This window comes from Acanthaster planci, linkage group LG17, assembly GCF_054643075.1.
Source record: "Acanthaster planci isolate LZ-2023a linkage group LG17, COTS_SCS, whole genome shotgun sequence".
Classification (NCBI taxonomy): domain Eukaryota; kingdom Metazoa; phylum Echinodermata; class Asteroidea; order Valvatida; family Acanthasteridae; genus Acanthaster; species Acanthaster planci.
Genome location: NC_141793.1, coordinates 10,984,182 through 11,001,792, shown reverse-complemented (window position 1 = coordinate 11,001,792; position 17,611 = coordinate 10,984,182). Strand labels below are relative to the sequence as shown.

Here is a 17,611-nt window from a genome sequence, read left to right as displayed (position 1 = left end):
GCCTAAGTTGAGAAAGTGAACCAGACCCAGTTGGGGGTTGAAGGATTGGATTTGCACAAAACTTAACTCGCGAGGATAGAGATCCCAGAACATCTGATATGTTTCTTAGGGCCTAGAAACCACGATTGATGTTCACACATGTATTACAAAGTTTGATATGTCAAGAACAGTGACAGATGCAGGTCTGTGTGTTTGCCATTTGTTAGGAAAGAGTTTCATATCATGTGGGATGCCACTCGACACCCTGACATGTCAATTGTCAATGCCTGTCACAAATCCCATAAGTTATAATAACTATGACTGTGAGACTGGTCTGAAAAATTCGAAGTGTTTTCTGTGTAAAGAACTTGTTTTTTTCCTCCTAAATTGAACTTTTCTGGACACTTTTTTGCTTTCTGATAGCCAATAGATCACTGTAGTCATGGAGGATGCTGTAGGGAATAACTAGACTACCTCCATGAACTCTTCCCATTTACATGATTTATAATTTAACAGTTGACCCTCGTTACATGTCCTGTTAACATGGCTAAGTTACTAAGACGTACTAATGCTAGGTGTTAACGACAGTGACTGTTGTTAGGCTTGTTTGTTTGCCGGTTATGTGTTACCTGTCAGTGGCTGTTCGGGCATGTCAGGGGTGTTCATGGGAAGATTCCCCCTTCCCCCAGTATACATGCCCATGCTCCCGGCCCCGCCATGCCCGGAGTCAGAAAACTTGTTAAAACTGGTTGTCTTGATTATAAAAAAAAAAGACCCGTCCATAACGTTAGACCTGTTGTTCTTTGCAGAAACACCTGACACTTGACGGTGGCAAAACTAATTTCGGGGAAATTATTCCGCCAGTCGTGCCAATTTTTAAAAAAATGATAAATAACATTAACAAGAAGGTATGATGAGGGGAGATTGAATGCAGAGACACCCTTTTATGGCTTCAGAAAGCCCACCCCCCATTTAAAAAATGTCACCCTACCCCAATCATACACCCCACCACTCGGGCACCTAACTCCAGAAAGCTCTAAGAGGTTTTACAAACCTTACAAATAGTTATGAAAACTGTGCATGAAAGTTTTGCTTTTCTGATCGTAAAGAATTTCAGTCTTTATGCAGTAAGACAGCTTGAGTACTTATATGTGGTGTCTGTGAATGATAGTTACCATCAACAGGTCTGACCCAACTGCAACACCCTAAGTTGGGATCGTCCAACCATAGTTGGGGCTCCCCCATCTTAAGTTGGGACTAGTAGAGTGCCTTGGTTGGGATAAAAACTCAGTGTTACTTGTTTTGTTTTGACAGTGCGTGGGGGTGTTGGTCACACAACCTTTGGGGTTGAGGTTGAAGGGAGCATCAATGCCATCAGTGCCCGCCGGGACTCGTCACAAGTTGTAGTGGCTGGCAGATCAGGTATGTATGGCCATGGAGTGGCTGGGGCTTTGGGTTTTGAAATGAGAAAATGAGGTCCATTCGGACACTTGACCTCACAATCCATAATCAAGCATTGACAGTTGTCCATTGTGTCACCCTGCAGTTTTTAAGATCTTCCATGTGGAGGAGTGCAGCTTCAGGGAGACACTGAATCTGCGCGTCGGTCGGATCACGCTCAGGTACAGCTGCAGCGACGTCGTCTGGCATCCGTTAAAAGGTTGGACCTCTGTTCTGACTTCACCACACTCCCTTGCCCTGTCCAGTTTGAAGTGCTTCTTCTTTTCTGCCCAAGACTTCATCTCTCACTTTTCCTGTTTCTTTGTAGTTAACCTTTTCTCCTTTTCATCCCAACCTGCTTAATTACATGACCTCTCTTCAGGTTACTTACTTAAATCCACCAAATGGTTTTGTAAGATTTAGTGGGATTGAGGAAGGTGGAAGCCAGCAGTTGTGAGACACTGTCTGAAATAAATTTCTGGAGCTATTGTCGGCATGCACCAGAGTGTTTACAACTAGCAAAGACCTTGATGAATCTCTAGACATGAGATTTGGATGTGACCTCTCTCTGGGGGCTTAATCCTGCTTGGAGAGCTCAAGTGGAAAGAATCTACTCCTGATTTTTTGCCCAGTGTTGGAGTCTAGAAGATTCTTTTCAAGAATTCTTGCCTGGCTGTAGCAGTGTTAGTGCCTGCCATTAACTCCAACAACTCTCTAGACATGAGATTTGGATTTGACCTCTCTCTGGGGGCTTAATGCTGCTTGGAGAGCTCAAGTGGAAAGAATCTACCACTGCTTTTGGGCGCAGTGTTGGAGTCTAGAAGATTCTTTTCAAGAATTCTTGCCTGGCTGTAGCAGTGTTAGTGCCTGCCATTAACTCCAACAACTCTCTAGACATGAGATTTGGATGTGACCTCTCTCTGGGGGCTTAATGCTGCTTGGAGAGCTCAAGTGGAAAGAATCTACCACTGCTTTTGGGCGCAGTGTTGGAGTCTAGAAGATTCTTTTCAAGAATTCTTGCCTGGCTGTAGCAGTGTTAGTGCCTGCCATTAACTCCAACATTCATTTCGTTTCGGTAGATGAACTCCTGGCGACGGGTGCGACCAACGGCCACGTGTGCACCTGGAACTTGCTGAAGCACCAGGGAAACAAGCTGGAGCACGAGTTCACCAACCACAGCCGGGGGGTCAACCGGGTCTCCTTCCACCCCCTGGAGTGGTACATCCTGCTCAGTGGCTCGCAAGACGGAACCATGAAATTCTTTGTAAGTGCTCCTGCCGACGGGTCCGCGTGAATCGCAGCAAATATTCCGAGCCAGCGGGACGTAAATTGTGTCTAAAAAAAGTCGGCTTGGTCGTAAATCCATTTCTGATTTTCTGTTGGAATTTTTCCCTGACAGGATCTGCGGAGTAATCTCTGTGAAGCTACGTTTGGCGGCAAACAGAACGAGAGCGTGCGTGACATCCAATTCAGCCCGCACGACTCTTTCTACTTTGCCACCACGTCGGACACCGGAGGAATACAGGTGAGACACCCCCCTTGCAAAATGCGAGTGAAGTCACATCCAACCAAATTCCAAGAGTGCAATATCCACAACAAGAGAACAGAAACGTTACAGCACTTCACAATAGGGTGTGAGTTGAGTTTTAGGTCTCTGAAACTTTGCACAGAGCAAGGTTGCGCGTAAGCATGCAGTGGATTTCTTGCCTGGGTAAAAGACGCACCAGATGTTCGGTTTTTGCCAACACATCATGTATGCACGGTTGTTTGCGCAGGGAACGCGCACACTCTGAAAGTACATGAAACTGCTAAGGTAAAGCGCATCACTGCCAGGGCGTGCATGCGTTGACCCAAACCTGCTCTTTGATGCTCCTTTGGAGTTAACAACTGTCTGCGCACTGTCCTGTATAAAACACCTGCCTCATCAGAGTGGATTGCCACAGTTCAAAAATGTTCAACAAATTCGGGTTTAAACTTAGGGGTCGAATTACTTCAGTGGCGACTGTGGCGCCACGCTTTCGTGCAGGTTGCATGCACATGTTGAGTGGCTCTTGGACCAATAGGGTACTGTGACCCTGCCAAAATGGATGCCATTTAAGTTAACGCGAGGGGCGCGCGACTTTGGTGCCAGCGTTGTAATTGCGTCTCCACAGATTAGTCTGTGACCTAGCTTAAAAGGTGTCGAGGCTTTTACCGTGTGGGAAAACTTCTTGTTTCATTCCTCAACACAGACCTGGGATTTCCGCCGATCAGATAAGTACTTGCTGAACAATGTGGCCCACATTGGCCCTGCGTTTGCACTAGACTGGCACCCCGAAGACAGAAACGCCATCGCGACGTGCGGACGAGACAAGTTGATCAAGGTGAGCTAGGTGCATTCTGGGTAAATTTAGGAAAAAATGAACTTTATCAAACCACAACCCATCAGTACAGAAATGTGAAATTATTCAACTTTAAGCAAAAAATATGAAAATATTTTTGGTCCGATTACCTATCATCATTTGACGGCTAGTGAGGAGTAAGACGGTACTATTCGTTGCAGGTCTGGAAATTAGACAACAGTGACAATGGGATGACAGTAGAGAACACCGTGTACTGCATCGCGTCGGTAGCCCGCGTCAAGTGGCGACCGAACAAGAAGTACTACATAGCGAGCTGCTCCCAAGTGGTGGACCAGACGATATGCGTTTGGGACGTCCGCAGGCCCTATATGCCCTTTGCTGTGTTTGAGGAGCATAAAGACATGGCTACGGGTGAGGATCTGCAATAGACCCAGAGCATATCCGCTTGAGGGCGCTTTATGATGAGCTAAAAATATAATAATTGGGCACTTACAGTCCAGGTGTGTGGACCACTGGACAGGAATGGAGAGGCCATGAATTTTTTCCCCAAACAGTTGTGGTTTTCTGTCTTGTGTTTGGTCTGTTACCTGCATATCAAACGTATCGTTCTTGACCACCCAAACCAAACCAAGAATGTTACTTTCTCACTTGTTTATTTACAATTTTAAAAAACAAAAAGTAAAAGCAACAGAGAGGATTTGAACCCGAGACGAAGGATTTCAATTCGGGAGTACTCCCGACCAATCCACACATCAGCTGCCAAGCTATGGTGAATTTAATACTCGTATACCTGATTATCTAGCCCCTCTTTAAAGCCTTGGACAAATTTATGAATAATGCATAAGCACAGAGGGCGCCCTCTTTCGAAACGGTCGGATCTCGTTTGGGAAAACAAATATACGTGGGCAGGCCTTTACCGTGCTAAAGGGAACAGGCAAATTAGGACCGAGTTATGAGGACGTTTCTTTGACCCCACAGTGTTTTCAGTCCCCACAAAAATCTCCCACAGAAATGGAGCAAGTTTTTGTGCTGTTCCATGTTTGAATTTATGAAGACGTGAGATCCACGTAACGAAGGCAGTGGAGACGTGTTGACTTGCCCAGGGTCACAGACAATCCCCCCCCCAAAAAAAAACAAATTGGGAGAATGGGAAGGTAAGGATCTCATCAAAGAATGAAAACGAGCAATCAAGGAACCACGATGAAAACTTCAGGTTGAGAGAGTGCTCACCGTGTGAGTAAAATGAGGTTTTCTCATTGTTTTTTCCGAACAACATGAAACTAAAGGAATGCTCACACTCGGTATGTAATGCAACGCATGTGCCATCACTGCATTCAAATTTGCATATTCTATACTAATGTAAACAGCTCTGACATTTCAATTCCATGGCATCTCAGATGAGGAAGTCACTACTGGCAAATATAGATGAAATTTCAGTCAGAACATGCCACATGCCAAGTAATGGGTAGCGGTCAGTGTATTCTTTCCTCAATTTTGACTCTTTAGGTGTGGTTTGGAAGGATCCTCACGTCTTCATGTCCGGAGGCAAGGATGGTATGCTTTACCATCATATCTTCAAGGACGCCAAACGCCCCGCAGAAAGCGGTGTAAGTTTGCCTCAAGTGGTCTGAATCGCTCAACGGCACAGTCCAACGTAGAGGTTTCTCAGACACAATTATGTAACAAATCCTACGCAAATTAATTGTGATTTTGGCTTTTTACCCAAATTTTTGATGACATCTTGATATCCGACATGTGTGACCTTTGACCGAAGTTGCAGGCAGAAGTGCCAGAACTGACCTTATGTCCATCACAGTGTATATCACCCAAGAGAATTGTGGCAGCCCTGAATATGACGGATTGGAATAATTTGACCAAGTGATAGTGTGTCAAGTCGTAAGTAGCGGGATGGACAATGATAAAGGAAGGCTGATGTCACTGTTCATTTGAATGGCTTCTTATATGTCTGAAGACGAAATGACTTGCGATGGACTTGCACGGACTTGTGACGGACCCAAGTACAGCCAAAGTACTTGGGCACAGAGTCACGACCATTTAGCCTGGATGACTGCAGAATTCTCCCGTTGTTACATCTGCCCCCCCCCCAGAGCCCAGTGGGTGTATCCATGAGCCTCCACGGCAACATCTGCCACGTTCTGAGCAAATCCAGCCAGACCGAGAGCCAGCAGCAGGCCGCCAGCTACTCCAACACGCGCAAACCCATGAGCTTCCGCCGCAGGGGACCGGCCGGCATGCAGGACGTCTTCCAGCCCTACGAGAGCTCCATGCTGGTTTACAAGAACCAGGAGAAGGACACGGTAAACACGTAACTCGTGTGTTTCCATACGTATGCCCTTGAGCAAGACAGTTTACAACAATTGTTTCCTTCCAGTCTTGTGCCGATTGTTGCCTGGCAGGGCAGTCCCTGTTCTTGAAACATTCTCTGATTGTTTCCTGTAATTTTTCTCTGAACATGATCGGAATTCTTGTGTTGTACTGTTCATCCCTTTGCAGTTTTCAGACTTGTTCCTGGCCTGTGCTCAGAGATTCCAGCTGACAGGCCGTCCGTTTCCTGAACTGTGCGAACACAACGCTAAGGTTTCCCGTGAGCTGGGACGGTATCAGGTACAGTCTTAGGTGGCAATACAAATCCTTTTTGCAAATCTTTGGAGCTCTACGAAGAAGCCAAACAATCTCAGTGTTCCAGCCAGAAGTGAATCAGTTGGGAGCATTCCATCATCTCCAAATTGGAAGTCAGTGTTGCTGCTGTAGACAGACCCATAACAAGGCCTGACAGGCTTTATCACCAGTTGCACCCAGTGCTCTACAGTGTCAGGGTCAAGGAATCTTTGTCTTGTTTTTTGTTTCTTGCCTAAATGTACTGCTTAACCCTCCTATGCTGAAGTCACTCTTTGGCTCTTTTGGTGAACACCTCAAAGAAGCACAGCTGTGTCGTGTTGTGCACTGCACCAACTGTCCCGCACAGGAATATCAGATTGCACTTTTGAGCTGCCCAACAACTGTGCTTCACTGTTTCATGTGCATAATTGTGCAGTAAACCAAATGCAGTGAAGAGGACTGCACAAAAGACCCTGGGTCATTTTGTGCTGGCAATCTACTGTGTACACACTGAGCCTGTGCATGTTTGAGTTCCATATAGAAAATACATGCTCACCAGTGACTGTGGGCATTTGTGCACATTTGTGCTGTAAAACCAAAGGAGGGTTAATGCTGAAAAAGAACTTTATTAGACCACTTGCATTTTCTGTGTTCTCAGTGGGGTTTGTTCCGGGAATTCTCACATTTCTCAAGCTATTCTCAAAGCATTGACAGATCCGTGAATTCTTTGCACAAATGTCGTTGCAGGTTGCCCAGACGTGGAACATGCTGAAGCTGATGTACAGTGACAATCCTATCGCGAAGCCAGCAATTGCCCAGCCAGAAAGCCTCAAGCAGACTGATGCTGAACGAGGTGCAGTACTGTACCTTTTAAGTACTTGAGAAGTACTAGGCTGCAGTGCTACACTTTAAGTACTTAGGATATATTACTTAGGAAATCTTGATGATCATTGTACCACACTTAAGTGCTTTTGAAGTACTCAACTTCAGTACTGTACTTGTTAAGTACTTATAAACTACTCAACCACTACTTTACTTTTGAAGTACGTGTGAAGTACCCCATAACACTTTTGTACTTTTGAAGAATTAGAGTATAAAATAGGATTTGTGAAGCAATTTGCTCATAAAACAATTTGTGGAGTGTTTATGTAGTACTTCACCTCAGCATTGCAATCTTGTTACCATTACTGTAGTCCCAGAGCTTTCAGTGACACCCCAGCCGAACGACAACACCGTGGAGTCTGCAGCCGGACAGACAGACGACGACTCGGCCCTGAGTGACAGCGAGCTGGACGGCGGCCACACGCCGGCGGCCCTCAAGGCCCGGGACCGGTCGCGGGACGGCAGCCACACGGCGGCCGACTTCTTCTTTGGCGAGCAGGTGCGGGTGGACGGGGAGGGCGAGGTGGACGAGATCTACGACGAGGAGCTGAGCACGCTCAGCATGGACGCCTGGACCCTGCCCAATGAGGCATTCTCGCAGCGACACGAGATTGTGGACACGTACAGGTAGACACAAGTTCTCAGCCTCGTATCAGTTGGTTTTCATTGTTTCAATTTCTGTGAATTTATGAAGCAGATGGCATTAAATAGATTTCTAATCGTATTTATTTTTTTGCATTTCTGTTTCTTTTTCAATCTTTTTATTCTTGCAGTTCATACCTTTGTCTCCTTCTCACTATCACAACTCACTTTTGCTCCCTATAGAAATGTATTTTTGTGACAACTGTTGTCCTGTGCTCAGTTTTAAATGGAGGGAATGAATCCTACGTTAAGATTGCTTCTTGTCAAGAATGCTCAATATTTTTTTCTATCATTTCAGGCCCCCTTCACCGGACCAGTCTCAACAGTACAAGCCCAACACTGTAACCCCAGCCATGTGAGTAGCGCAGTGTCTCCAAATAGATGCTGCATATTGAAGGGTTGTGGTGCCTGTGTCCCTGAGCAAGGCTATTAACGAAGAATGGCATGTTCCAACTGCATAACCCCCGGGCCGTTTTCTAAAACGAGGCTTAATCGAAGCTGAAAATTAGATACACCCCGAAAGGAAGCTGAAAGTGTACAGGCCCAGTGAACAGGGGTAGTACTTAAATATCCTCTCGTACATAGTAAACGGTTTGCATAGTCTTCATTCTTAAACTTTTGAGCAGTGTGATCTTTATGTAAAACACAAAGAATGGAGGCCTGGATTGAACCTCTCTCGACCCAGTGCAATCCTCCAAAAATCCCTGGTGGAGTTCGCTCTGGTAGGGTTGCTGATAATTGTAAAATTGAATGCTCCAAGAACTTTGACACCTTCATGAAGTTGGCCCTGACTTCTTGCTGTGCATTGGCAGTGAACTGCTGGACACGGAGCCAGACTCTCTCGGCAACCAGCTCCTTGTCGCCCCGGCGATCATCCCGTCCGTCGCCAAGGAGCTGCCGTTCAACCAGCTGTCGGCCAAGTTCACCCCTATTGTCGCTGACATGTTGGCCTTTTACGCTAATCAGGTAAGGTCAGGAGTTTGACCTAATTTGATGACCAAACTTAACCAAACGAGCCGCAAGTGGCCAGATCCACTTTGCGGCCCGAGCAAGACTAAAAGAGGGCACAGAGGCCCCCTTTGGTGGGAACTGTACCTAGCTGGTTCACAAAAGACTATGAAATGCATGCACTTCTACCAAATGAACTCTTCCCCACCAACATTGCTCTTTTCAACCAAACGAGGGGGTGCTTCCACTTAAAAGGGGATTGAGTTAAAGGCCTTTAAAAGAATTGTCCACAGTGTAACTCAAAAAAGAACCTTCACAATTTTTCCCCCACATAATGCTCATTTTCGTCATTAAGCCAAACCGAGTGTTATATCAAAACAAGGAGCTCAGTTTGCTCTATCCAGCATTAACTGAAATGAAATTATTGAAATGTCATAAGACTCATTTTGTGGGAACCAGTCACATTTTGTATTCCCGTGTTTTTTTTTCCCGAGCCATTGCAAAGGCCAATAAATTTCGGGTTTTGGGCCTGATAAAGTGTGTGCCATTTTAATGACAGGGAGACGTTCAGATGGCCGTGTCAGCATTGATCGTTCTCGGCGACCGAATCAGAGACAAGATAAGTCTGGATGACCAGGAACAATGGTTCATGTCCTACATCGGTGAGTTACATAATAACGTATCTTCCCCCCAAATAATAGTCTCCATGAGAAGCCGTTTTGCTTCTTATGTTTGGTTTGGCTTGCACTCCTTGTTCCAAAACAGCTGTCACTGTAGAAGATTGGTCCGCAGGATAAACACTCTGTACATGTGTCGGCCATCTTGAATTGAAAGTGAAGTAAAACATTTCATTTTTGGAACTTGAGAGTAAAAATAACCGCGACAAAATTAAAGTTTGTACAAATTCAGGCCAGTTTTTGTTTAAAATTATTGAAAATTTGTGATGAATTATGTCAAAATGTTTTAAGCCATCGTTAAAAAAACAGAAGTGAGGTTTAGAACCCAATATAGTCTGGTACCATTCCATTCAACAGATTACATTGAATATGACAGATTCAGGGAACCAGAACAGGACAAATAAAATGGCTTCCCCGTAAAAACGGTCTATTCTGTACATTTGATCTGTCCTGTCTTGTGTGGCATCAAACTTTAAGTCTAATTTCTTTCATCCGTTTTGGTGTAGATCTGCTGACCCGGTTTAAGTTGTGGTGCATCGCCAGTGAGGTCACCAAACTCAGTAATCATAGCAACGTCAGCTCCATCAATCAGGTAAGGCCAGTTTCTGATGCCTGCCGACCCTAAGATACACTTGCTCAGTCAAATTCATGTTGTAGGGTTGTAGGTGACAACGGACTTGTGACATGACAGAGCTTACTGTCCGAAATGTTGAGTTCCCTCTGGTTCTTTTCATAACCACACCCACTCACCAAAGAGATATTTAGCATGGTGCAAACCTGTTACTTGACTACGTGATAGGATCGACTTCAATACTGGCGTGAGGCTTGTTCGGTGGTCTAAAAGATTCCATTTTGAAATTTTGTTTCCGTCAGCAATCGACTACCGTGTACACCAAGTGCAACCACTGCAGCGGTCAGCTTGACCAGTACTCCTGGGCCTGCCAGCGTCCCAACTGCCGCAAGCTGACCAACACCTGCTCGGTTTGGTACGACTGACCGGGGCCGCGTCCGAATGACGTGGCTACGGCTCACAATCAATCACATCTCTCCACCCCACCGCCCCGAAAGCCACCCAACCTGTTGCTCATAGAAATGTGTGCCATGATGAGCCCTAGCCATGTAATTCGGATGCGATTTATGACTCACTCTGTGTGCATTGTTGTCTGATTTTGCTATAGCACGCGTCTGTCGGGACTGAAATTTTCTCTTGGGATAAATTAGTTTTCTTTTCCTGGGATTTTCCTCTGGGATAAATGAGCCCTTACAAAGAATGTAAGATGTGGATGCTGAGATGGTGCACATCCGATTGACCAATCACAACCATATTAATTTTGGGGAACATTATCGTACCATCGTGGTATGTTGAATTTGCTTGCTCGATGGAACGGGGAGAATTTTGGAGGGTTCGTTGAAACTCCTGGCAAAATGTGACGCGGAAACAGCGACAAACTTCATCATGCAGTTGAACAGTGGTGAAACTGAAGCCTGTGGGGTTGTGGATGGGGTGGGGGGAACACGTGACAACCCCCCTACCCCACCACCGGGGTCTCCCCACCCCTTCAGCCAAAGATGGCCACAATTGGCCACATGGTCCGAGAACCTGTACTCCGTATACTGCAACTATCTGGTCACTGTTGTTTAGAAGTCTAAAAACCACATCCGTCAATTCTTTATTTAACAGCCATCTACCGGTGAAGGGTCTCTACGTCTGGTGCCAAGGTTGCTCCCATGGAGGTCATATACAACACATCCAAGAGTGGTTACAGGAAAACCCGATGTGTCCGACAGGCTGCGGCCATTACTGTGAATACACGTGACGCGGCACTCAAGTACGGCTTACTGGAACTACCAGCATGGACAATGAATATTGCCAATATCATGAGTATGCACGAGATGGTGAATTCCAAACTTACAGTACCAGTGCTGTCAAACAATCAAGGCTGCAGACTTGAGCTGAAGGTAACCGTGTCTAGTTTCCCGCACCAAATCAATGTGGTACAGGTGGAGTAATGTCAGCCTGATTGGTGCCTGACTATTCTTAATATCGCTCAGTCTGGTACCTGTGGGCTCTATCCTGTGTCAAAGAATGCATGCCACTGGCCTGAGAGGCACCAGACTAAGACCATGTCCAAAACTGGCGGCTGTGTCCAAATTTACTTGGCACAGCTTTAAATTAGACTGAACCCAGTGAAAGGTGGCAGTGAGCGTCTTCATGCATGGATTTTCCATAGATGCGTGTATTAATGCAAGCCGTTGCCAAGTAATCTGGATGTGGCTTGGCATTGTTTTCTCTTGCTATGCCTGCTTACTGTGTTGTGCATCAGTGGCAAAAACCCAAAGCCATAGCCTTAAAGCAGTAGATTTGATCCTAGCCCTAAGCCTCGTCTGGTCTGGTACCCAAGGGCCAGCCTTCAGTGCCGCAGGTCACTCGCAAGCGGTTGCCCAGTAGGTTGTTTTGGAAGTATGACATTTTCACCTCTTGCCTAGTCTTTGCAAAAACAATCAGTGCTCAAAAAGCACTAGAGTTTCCATGACCGATACCGGTCTAATTCATGCAACCCTGGCCCCCCCCTCTGCAGTATAGTAGTTTCAAGTGACAAAAAGCAGTCTTTCACTTTAGGTATTGGAAACCTCGGGTGTTAGAACCAAGCTGCCTACCACTTTCCAGGTTTGCAACGTTGCTGTGTTGGCCATGCCATGACTTTTGGGCATAATCCCTGGCTATTGTGGTGTCTGGGTTTTATGTCTTCTGAACACACACTCAAAAAGCTACTGACAAATTTAACTATGAACTACCAACATAGGGCTGGATACTTCAGTTGGCAGAGGGTTGGTACAGGGTTCTGAAGGTTTGAGGTTAAAAATGTCTTTGTCCGTCTTTGTAAACAACCCCCCCTCAACCCCCCCAAAGAAATGGTAATGCTGAATAGATTTGGTTTTCAAGAGGGGATGTGATCTGAAACAATTTTTTTTTTGTCTGACCTGTTCTGCACTCTACGGAGCAATTTCTGGTATTATACGTCATACATATTCACGAGGGATTGCCCAATTCTCATTGGTGCATTCACCGTCACATGCCAGTCGCTATTTTTGCTATTTGCCAAGTGCACATGCGATCGTTCATGCAAGGAGTAAATACGCATTTGTTTTTAACTGTCAAAGGCATGCCCAGGAGCAGAAAATCCAGGAACTGTCGCCCGGGTGTACTGTGCACTCGTGGTGGTACCAGCCTAGCAACGATCTGCATGCATTCTTGTGTGTAAAATAAACGTAAACTGAAAAAAGATGAATTGTTTGTGTTTCAACCTTAGGAACAAAATAAAAGTTTGTGGAAACAAATTTGATGAGGTTTTATTTTCAGAGGTTATTAATTAAAATATGTATGAGCCTATGAGGTATAGTACAACAAATATGACGTGGTTTATTTCGGTTGGACAGTTGATATTTGTTCCCCTCGGCGAACCCCCAATACCTCGGGAAACTAACATCAATTATCCAACCTCAATGTTGTATTTGTATACTAGTCACAGGTACCAGTGAACAGGTTGTCTTGGAGAGAAAATCCCTGCGGTGGAGCCAGTGACCTGAGATTACTTTGTGCCCGATTTTCATGCGGGCAAAGCCAATGGTTTTGCATGTTCTAGTGAGACTTATTTCTTCTGCCAGTTGTACTGTTGCATAACGCAACATTTTTCTAAGTTTACCTGTTTCATTCAAGCCCAGATGAAAAATAGTATTTGTCACTTTGTCAGCTTTTTTTTCCTGACGGTAGACCTTTCAAAGGCTTATTTCCCTCTGACTGGTTCGAAAATAGGGTTGAAATAATTCATTATAATATTATTTGAACACTTGCGGACTCAAAAATTTCTCAAAACTGCAGACCCAGATAATTTCAAATTTGAGTCATGTTTTTGAATCATATAGAATCTTGTTGGACTGACTGTGGCGTCATTTGATAGATGTCAGCCAAGGGAATGAATTTGACCCGAGTATGACTCGTGAACGTACTCATTTTGATAGACCTTATTTCATTTCATCACATTGTCTACGTGGGAAATGTTACACAAATAATGTTTAAATGATGCAGTTGCCAGAATGATTTTCATGAAGTGAGAGGATTGAATAATGCGCATTCTATCCGTCACGGAATGTAATTTTTTGTTTTCTTTGCATGAATGTGAAACACTCGTTGCTTTGTGCAATGCCTTAATAAATCCAAGGTATTACTTATCCATGAAATGGTACAAGTGTATTTGCTGTGCGGCCACGCTGTGCACAAAAAGAGTAACTTAACCCTAACAGCCATCAGTCCTCCAACAGGTGCAGAATTGAGGACTGTTAGAGTTAATGACACAATAACAACCTATCAGTCAGAATACAGGGATTTACGGAGGCATTGTGAAACCTGTAGGATATAACTGGAATACTTTTTCTTCCATTTTGGTATTTTTCAAGTTATTTTAATTTCATAAATATTGGTATTTATTTAGGCTGTTTTCTTTTCTGTGGAAATAATAAGCATTATAAACGACAAATTCAAAGTGATGAGCAATGGTCTTTATTAGACTTACAAGATGATAATTTCAAATGAAATTAAACTTACTCGGCTTCTCTACTTAGTCAAAAAGTTGGAGAAAATTATATATTTACGGTTGAATAATGACTCATCTTTACCTATGTATAGATGTTCTGACAAAAATTCTTTACGTCTAGATTGTACAAAAATTTGTTTCAAATTACGCGCTCGACAAACTTATTTAGGTTTGTCGCCAAAGGAAAGGGAAAATAAAAAAGACCTGAAATAAATGGAAAATGACCGAAAACAAACGAAACCACAAACGAAAAAGCCAACAACCCCGTCCCCTTCTGGGTTAACGGAGCGACTAGAAAATCACCTGCACTGTTTTGGTCTTTGGTTCGCATTTCCGTCTCCAACTCGATTGTTGCACGTGTCCCTGCGATGCCAGCTATATAATGACCCCAAACAGAGACGATTTCCGCCCTTTCGAAAGCTAGAAAACGACGTTTTCTTGATATTGCTTACAAAGCCTTAGTTCGACCACTCCTGGAATATTGTCAGACGATGTGGGATCCACACCAGAAAAGCAACATCGACACTCTTGACAAAGTACAGCGACGTGCTGCTAGGTTCATTTTCAACGATTACTCACAAACCTCCAGTGTGTCTGACATGATCTCTAAACTGGATTGGGAATCCCTCGATATTAGACGAATGAAAGCCCGACTGTGTACCCTCTATAAGGAGACACATGGCCTCATCCCAAACAATATTTTTCAACTTCTATACCAACCCAACACAAATCGAGTGGCACGACCTATTACAAGACATCATCATGGTGACCTTATCTACAACCGTATCCGGGCAAACAAAAATAGCTATCTTCACTCATTGTACCCCTGGACGATTCCTGAATGGAATTGTCTACCAAACCACGTCAGATGTTCTGCGACTCTTGGCGCTTTCAAGACCGAAATTGGCAGAACTGATCTTGCTGTTCTGTCCCAACAAGTTCATTTTACAAATTAATTCTTTTAGTTGCAACCAGATTTTGGCGATTGTAAAGTAGCCAGCAGGAGCAGATGTACATGTACAGTGGTTTGCTCTGACGCTGAAGTAGGCCTACGTTCGAGTAACGTCTTTCAGTGTTATACAGTTACTCCCAGGGAACTGCTTTGGATAATTTTTTCTTCTTGAGATATTTCTGGTTGTAAAACAGATACAACATAGTTTATATTTTGTCGATAAGATGTGTCACAAACTGTGTCCGCAATACTTTCGGGCGACGAAGAGGTAATACTCTGTCCCGCCCACTGGTGGTTTTGTGGAAGGGCCCCCTCCAGCATCTTTACAGGAAGACGGCGCCCTCAGCTTCCAACTTCAAGCAATTACACCTGGTTAATCCAAAATACTTGGTTACTACACTGTCGATTAATTAAAGATATCTTCGCGTATTGTATTTATTTTAAACTGCTTGTTTTTATGCAATTTTAAACTTTTATGCTGTGTAACCATTTGCACCAGGGCTGCAAGTACACGGGAATGATCCTCAACCCTGTTCCCTCCACAAATCCTTAAGTCATTACAGAAGCTCTGAAGTGGACCTCGTTATTTCCTTACAAGTGTTTCTCTGAAAGGCTGCTGGGCAGCGACAACGACCAACTCTTGGCGACGGGGTACTCTCAATTTTGCGGCGGCCACTATTTTCTCTCGTCTCTGATATACGAAGGTCCCTGATTTGAGCGAGGTGCATGCAGGAGGAACCCGGGGTCCGAAATGAGCGCATATAACTAACTCATTTTCTGAAGCAGTATACGGTCATTTAGTATTCTGTAAATTCGAAAGAGTGAAACGTCACGTAATTGGGTTTTGTAGCGTGGTGGGTCAGAAAGGGTTCACGTTGGCGGTTGAGACTGGTTTTCATCGCGCGGAGGCGCGCTTGATGATGGGTTCAAGTGCGTCATTTACAATGTGGATCACGTTCCTGCACGTGCTTGGATTATAATCGAGGCCTAATAAAGTTATGCTTTCTGTCTAGTTGATGGTACCACACGTCTTGTTAATGTTTGTGCAGCCTTGAACTTTTACCGCTAGAAGGAACGAATGGACTGAGTTATTTTAACATTCCAAAGGCACACCCGTAGGCCTACTGGAAGATTTGTTACCGTTATAAAGGGAAATTAGCGTGACCGTATAGTTTTCCGACAAGAACATTAAAAAAAAAACAGTTCAGAACGGGCTAGTTTCTTTAATATCGGCGTCAAGCCCCCTCAGATTGTAAGCATATCATTTTGAAATCGTCGCTAGTACTTTTATAATCTCTCGTGTAAAATTTGCCCCATTGTCAAACAGTTTTGAACTTTTTTGGGATGGAATTCCAATGATTTATTTACTATTTTTACTTTTTCTTAAATGCAATTTAGGTGGCCATCAACATAAAACTTTCAGAAGTTTTAGAAACTATTCACAGACTAATAAAATTCACATTACTGTTCGCAATCAAACTAAATCCACATCTGAACATCATTCCATTTCAACTGTCTTAAAAAAAAGTTCCATTAGCTTATTATAGGCTATCAAAAGCAACTTTTTCTAGGTCGTCATGGATCGTCTGCCGTGACGCCTGTACTCACTTTATTATTATACCCGGCAAGACATGGGGTAGAGGGTCCCTCCTCTAAATGTCCAAACCGTACAGACATACATTCAGCAAGAAACGAGACCGAGGGGTAACCCCCCCCCCAACATGTCCAATCGCTATAGAAACCCTAGACTATTGTTACCTAACACCCCTCCCGATGTCTGAAAAGAATTCCTCAGATTCCAGTGAGACAATAACCAACACGAGGGGGGTCTCTCCGTCTCATATCTTGCTCCATGTCTGAAAAGAATTCCAGAGATTCCGGCAAACATAACATCAAAAGGGTGGGCGGTGTTCTCTCCGTCCCATATCTTGCATCAAATGTCCGGCTACGGCCGGCACAAACACTAGGGTCTAGCGGAAAAATGCAGTCGCTTGCAATTGGCTATTCAGCCTAGCCGCAGCCAGGAAATTCAGAGTTGCGCACTTGTTCGCTGAAGTTGTTGCTTGTCGTCCTTCCGATTCCCTAGTCATATAATATATGGTACATTGGTTCATGCTCGTTTAGCGCGCTATCACGCCGACTAACTGCTTTCCTGGAGTGTCGAGTGGCGGTTGAGAGCGATTGCACTTTGGAGCCTAAACTGATTTCGTTGACGCGGTGACTGTGAGTATTTCCCATGTCATTTTATAGCTAAATGTTAGTCTTTCTTATCGTCACGGTATATAGTAAGCTATCGGCGCTAATGACCAAGACTGTAGACCTTGTGCCAAAAATGTAGCCTACGAATCCTGAGGTGGTCACCACCGGAGGTAGTAGTTGGTATCCCCCAGAACTGTGGGGTCCTTCGTCCGCCCCGCTCCCAGTCCCAGCCCCACGTTGGACCCCACAGTTCTGCATGTGCATGGCGGTAGGCCTAGGTCCTTCTTCCCTCGGCCTACGTACGTACATGTGTGCCGCTGGTTACTGCATGGTGGAAGG

The 17,611-nt window shown here is 44.6% G+C and overlaps 2 protein-coding genes across 7 annotated transcripts in view; both read left to right on the top strand.

Moving 5' to 3' along the window:
- The first annotated feature begins 15 nt into the window (after nucleotides 1–15).
- On the top strand, nucleotides 16–14,064 carry wdr24 (WD repeat domain 24). Its single transcript, XM_022224073.2, has 18 exons — nucleotides 16–182; nucleotides 1,294–1,401; nucleotides 1,526–1,639; nucleotides 2,499–2,683; nucleotides 2,819–2,944; nucleotides 3,651–3,782; nucleotides 3,962–4,172; nucleotides 5,268–5,368; nucleotides 5,870–6,079; nucleotides 6,276–6,386; nucleotides 7,128–7,233; nucleotides 7,574–7,889; nucleotides 8,203–8,259; nucleotides 8,717–8,870; nucleotides 9,412–9,514; nucleotides 10,036–10,121; nucleotides 10,403–10,515; nucleotides 11,211–14,064. The coding sequence occupies exons 1-18, from the start codon at nucleotides 158–160 to the stop codon at nucleotides 11,344–11,346; spliced, it is 2,394 nt and encodes a 797-aa protein (XP_022079765.2). The 5' UTR covers nucleotides 16–157; the 3' UTR covers nucleotides 11,347–14,064.
- A 3,041-nt stretch (nucleotides 14,065–17,105) lies between these two features.
- The window catches only part of LOC110973480 (solute carrier family 23 member 1-like), a 40,229-nt gene continuing 39,723 nt past the window's right edge, over nucleotides 17,106–17,611 (top strand). For 3 of the 6 annotated variants that reach the window (XR_015428190.1, XM_022224334.2, XM_022224333.2), the window contains exon 1: nucleotides 17,106–17,296. The gene's annotated coding sequence lies outside the window, so the exon portion shown is untranslated. The other 3 variants (XM_022224335.2, XM_087148163.1, XM_087148162.1) reach the window with 3 other exon arrangements.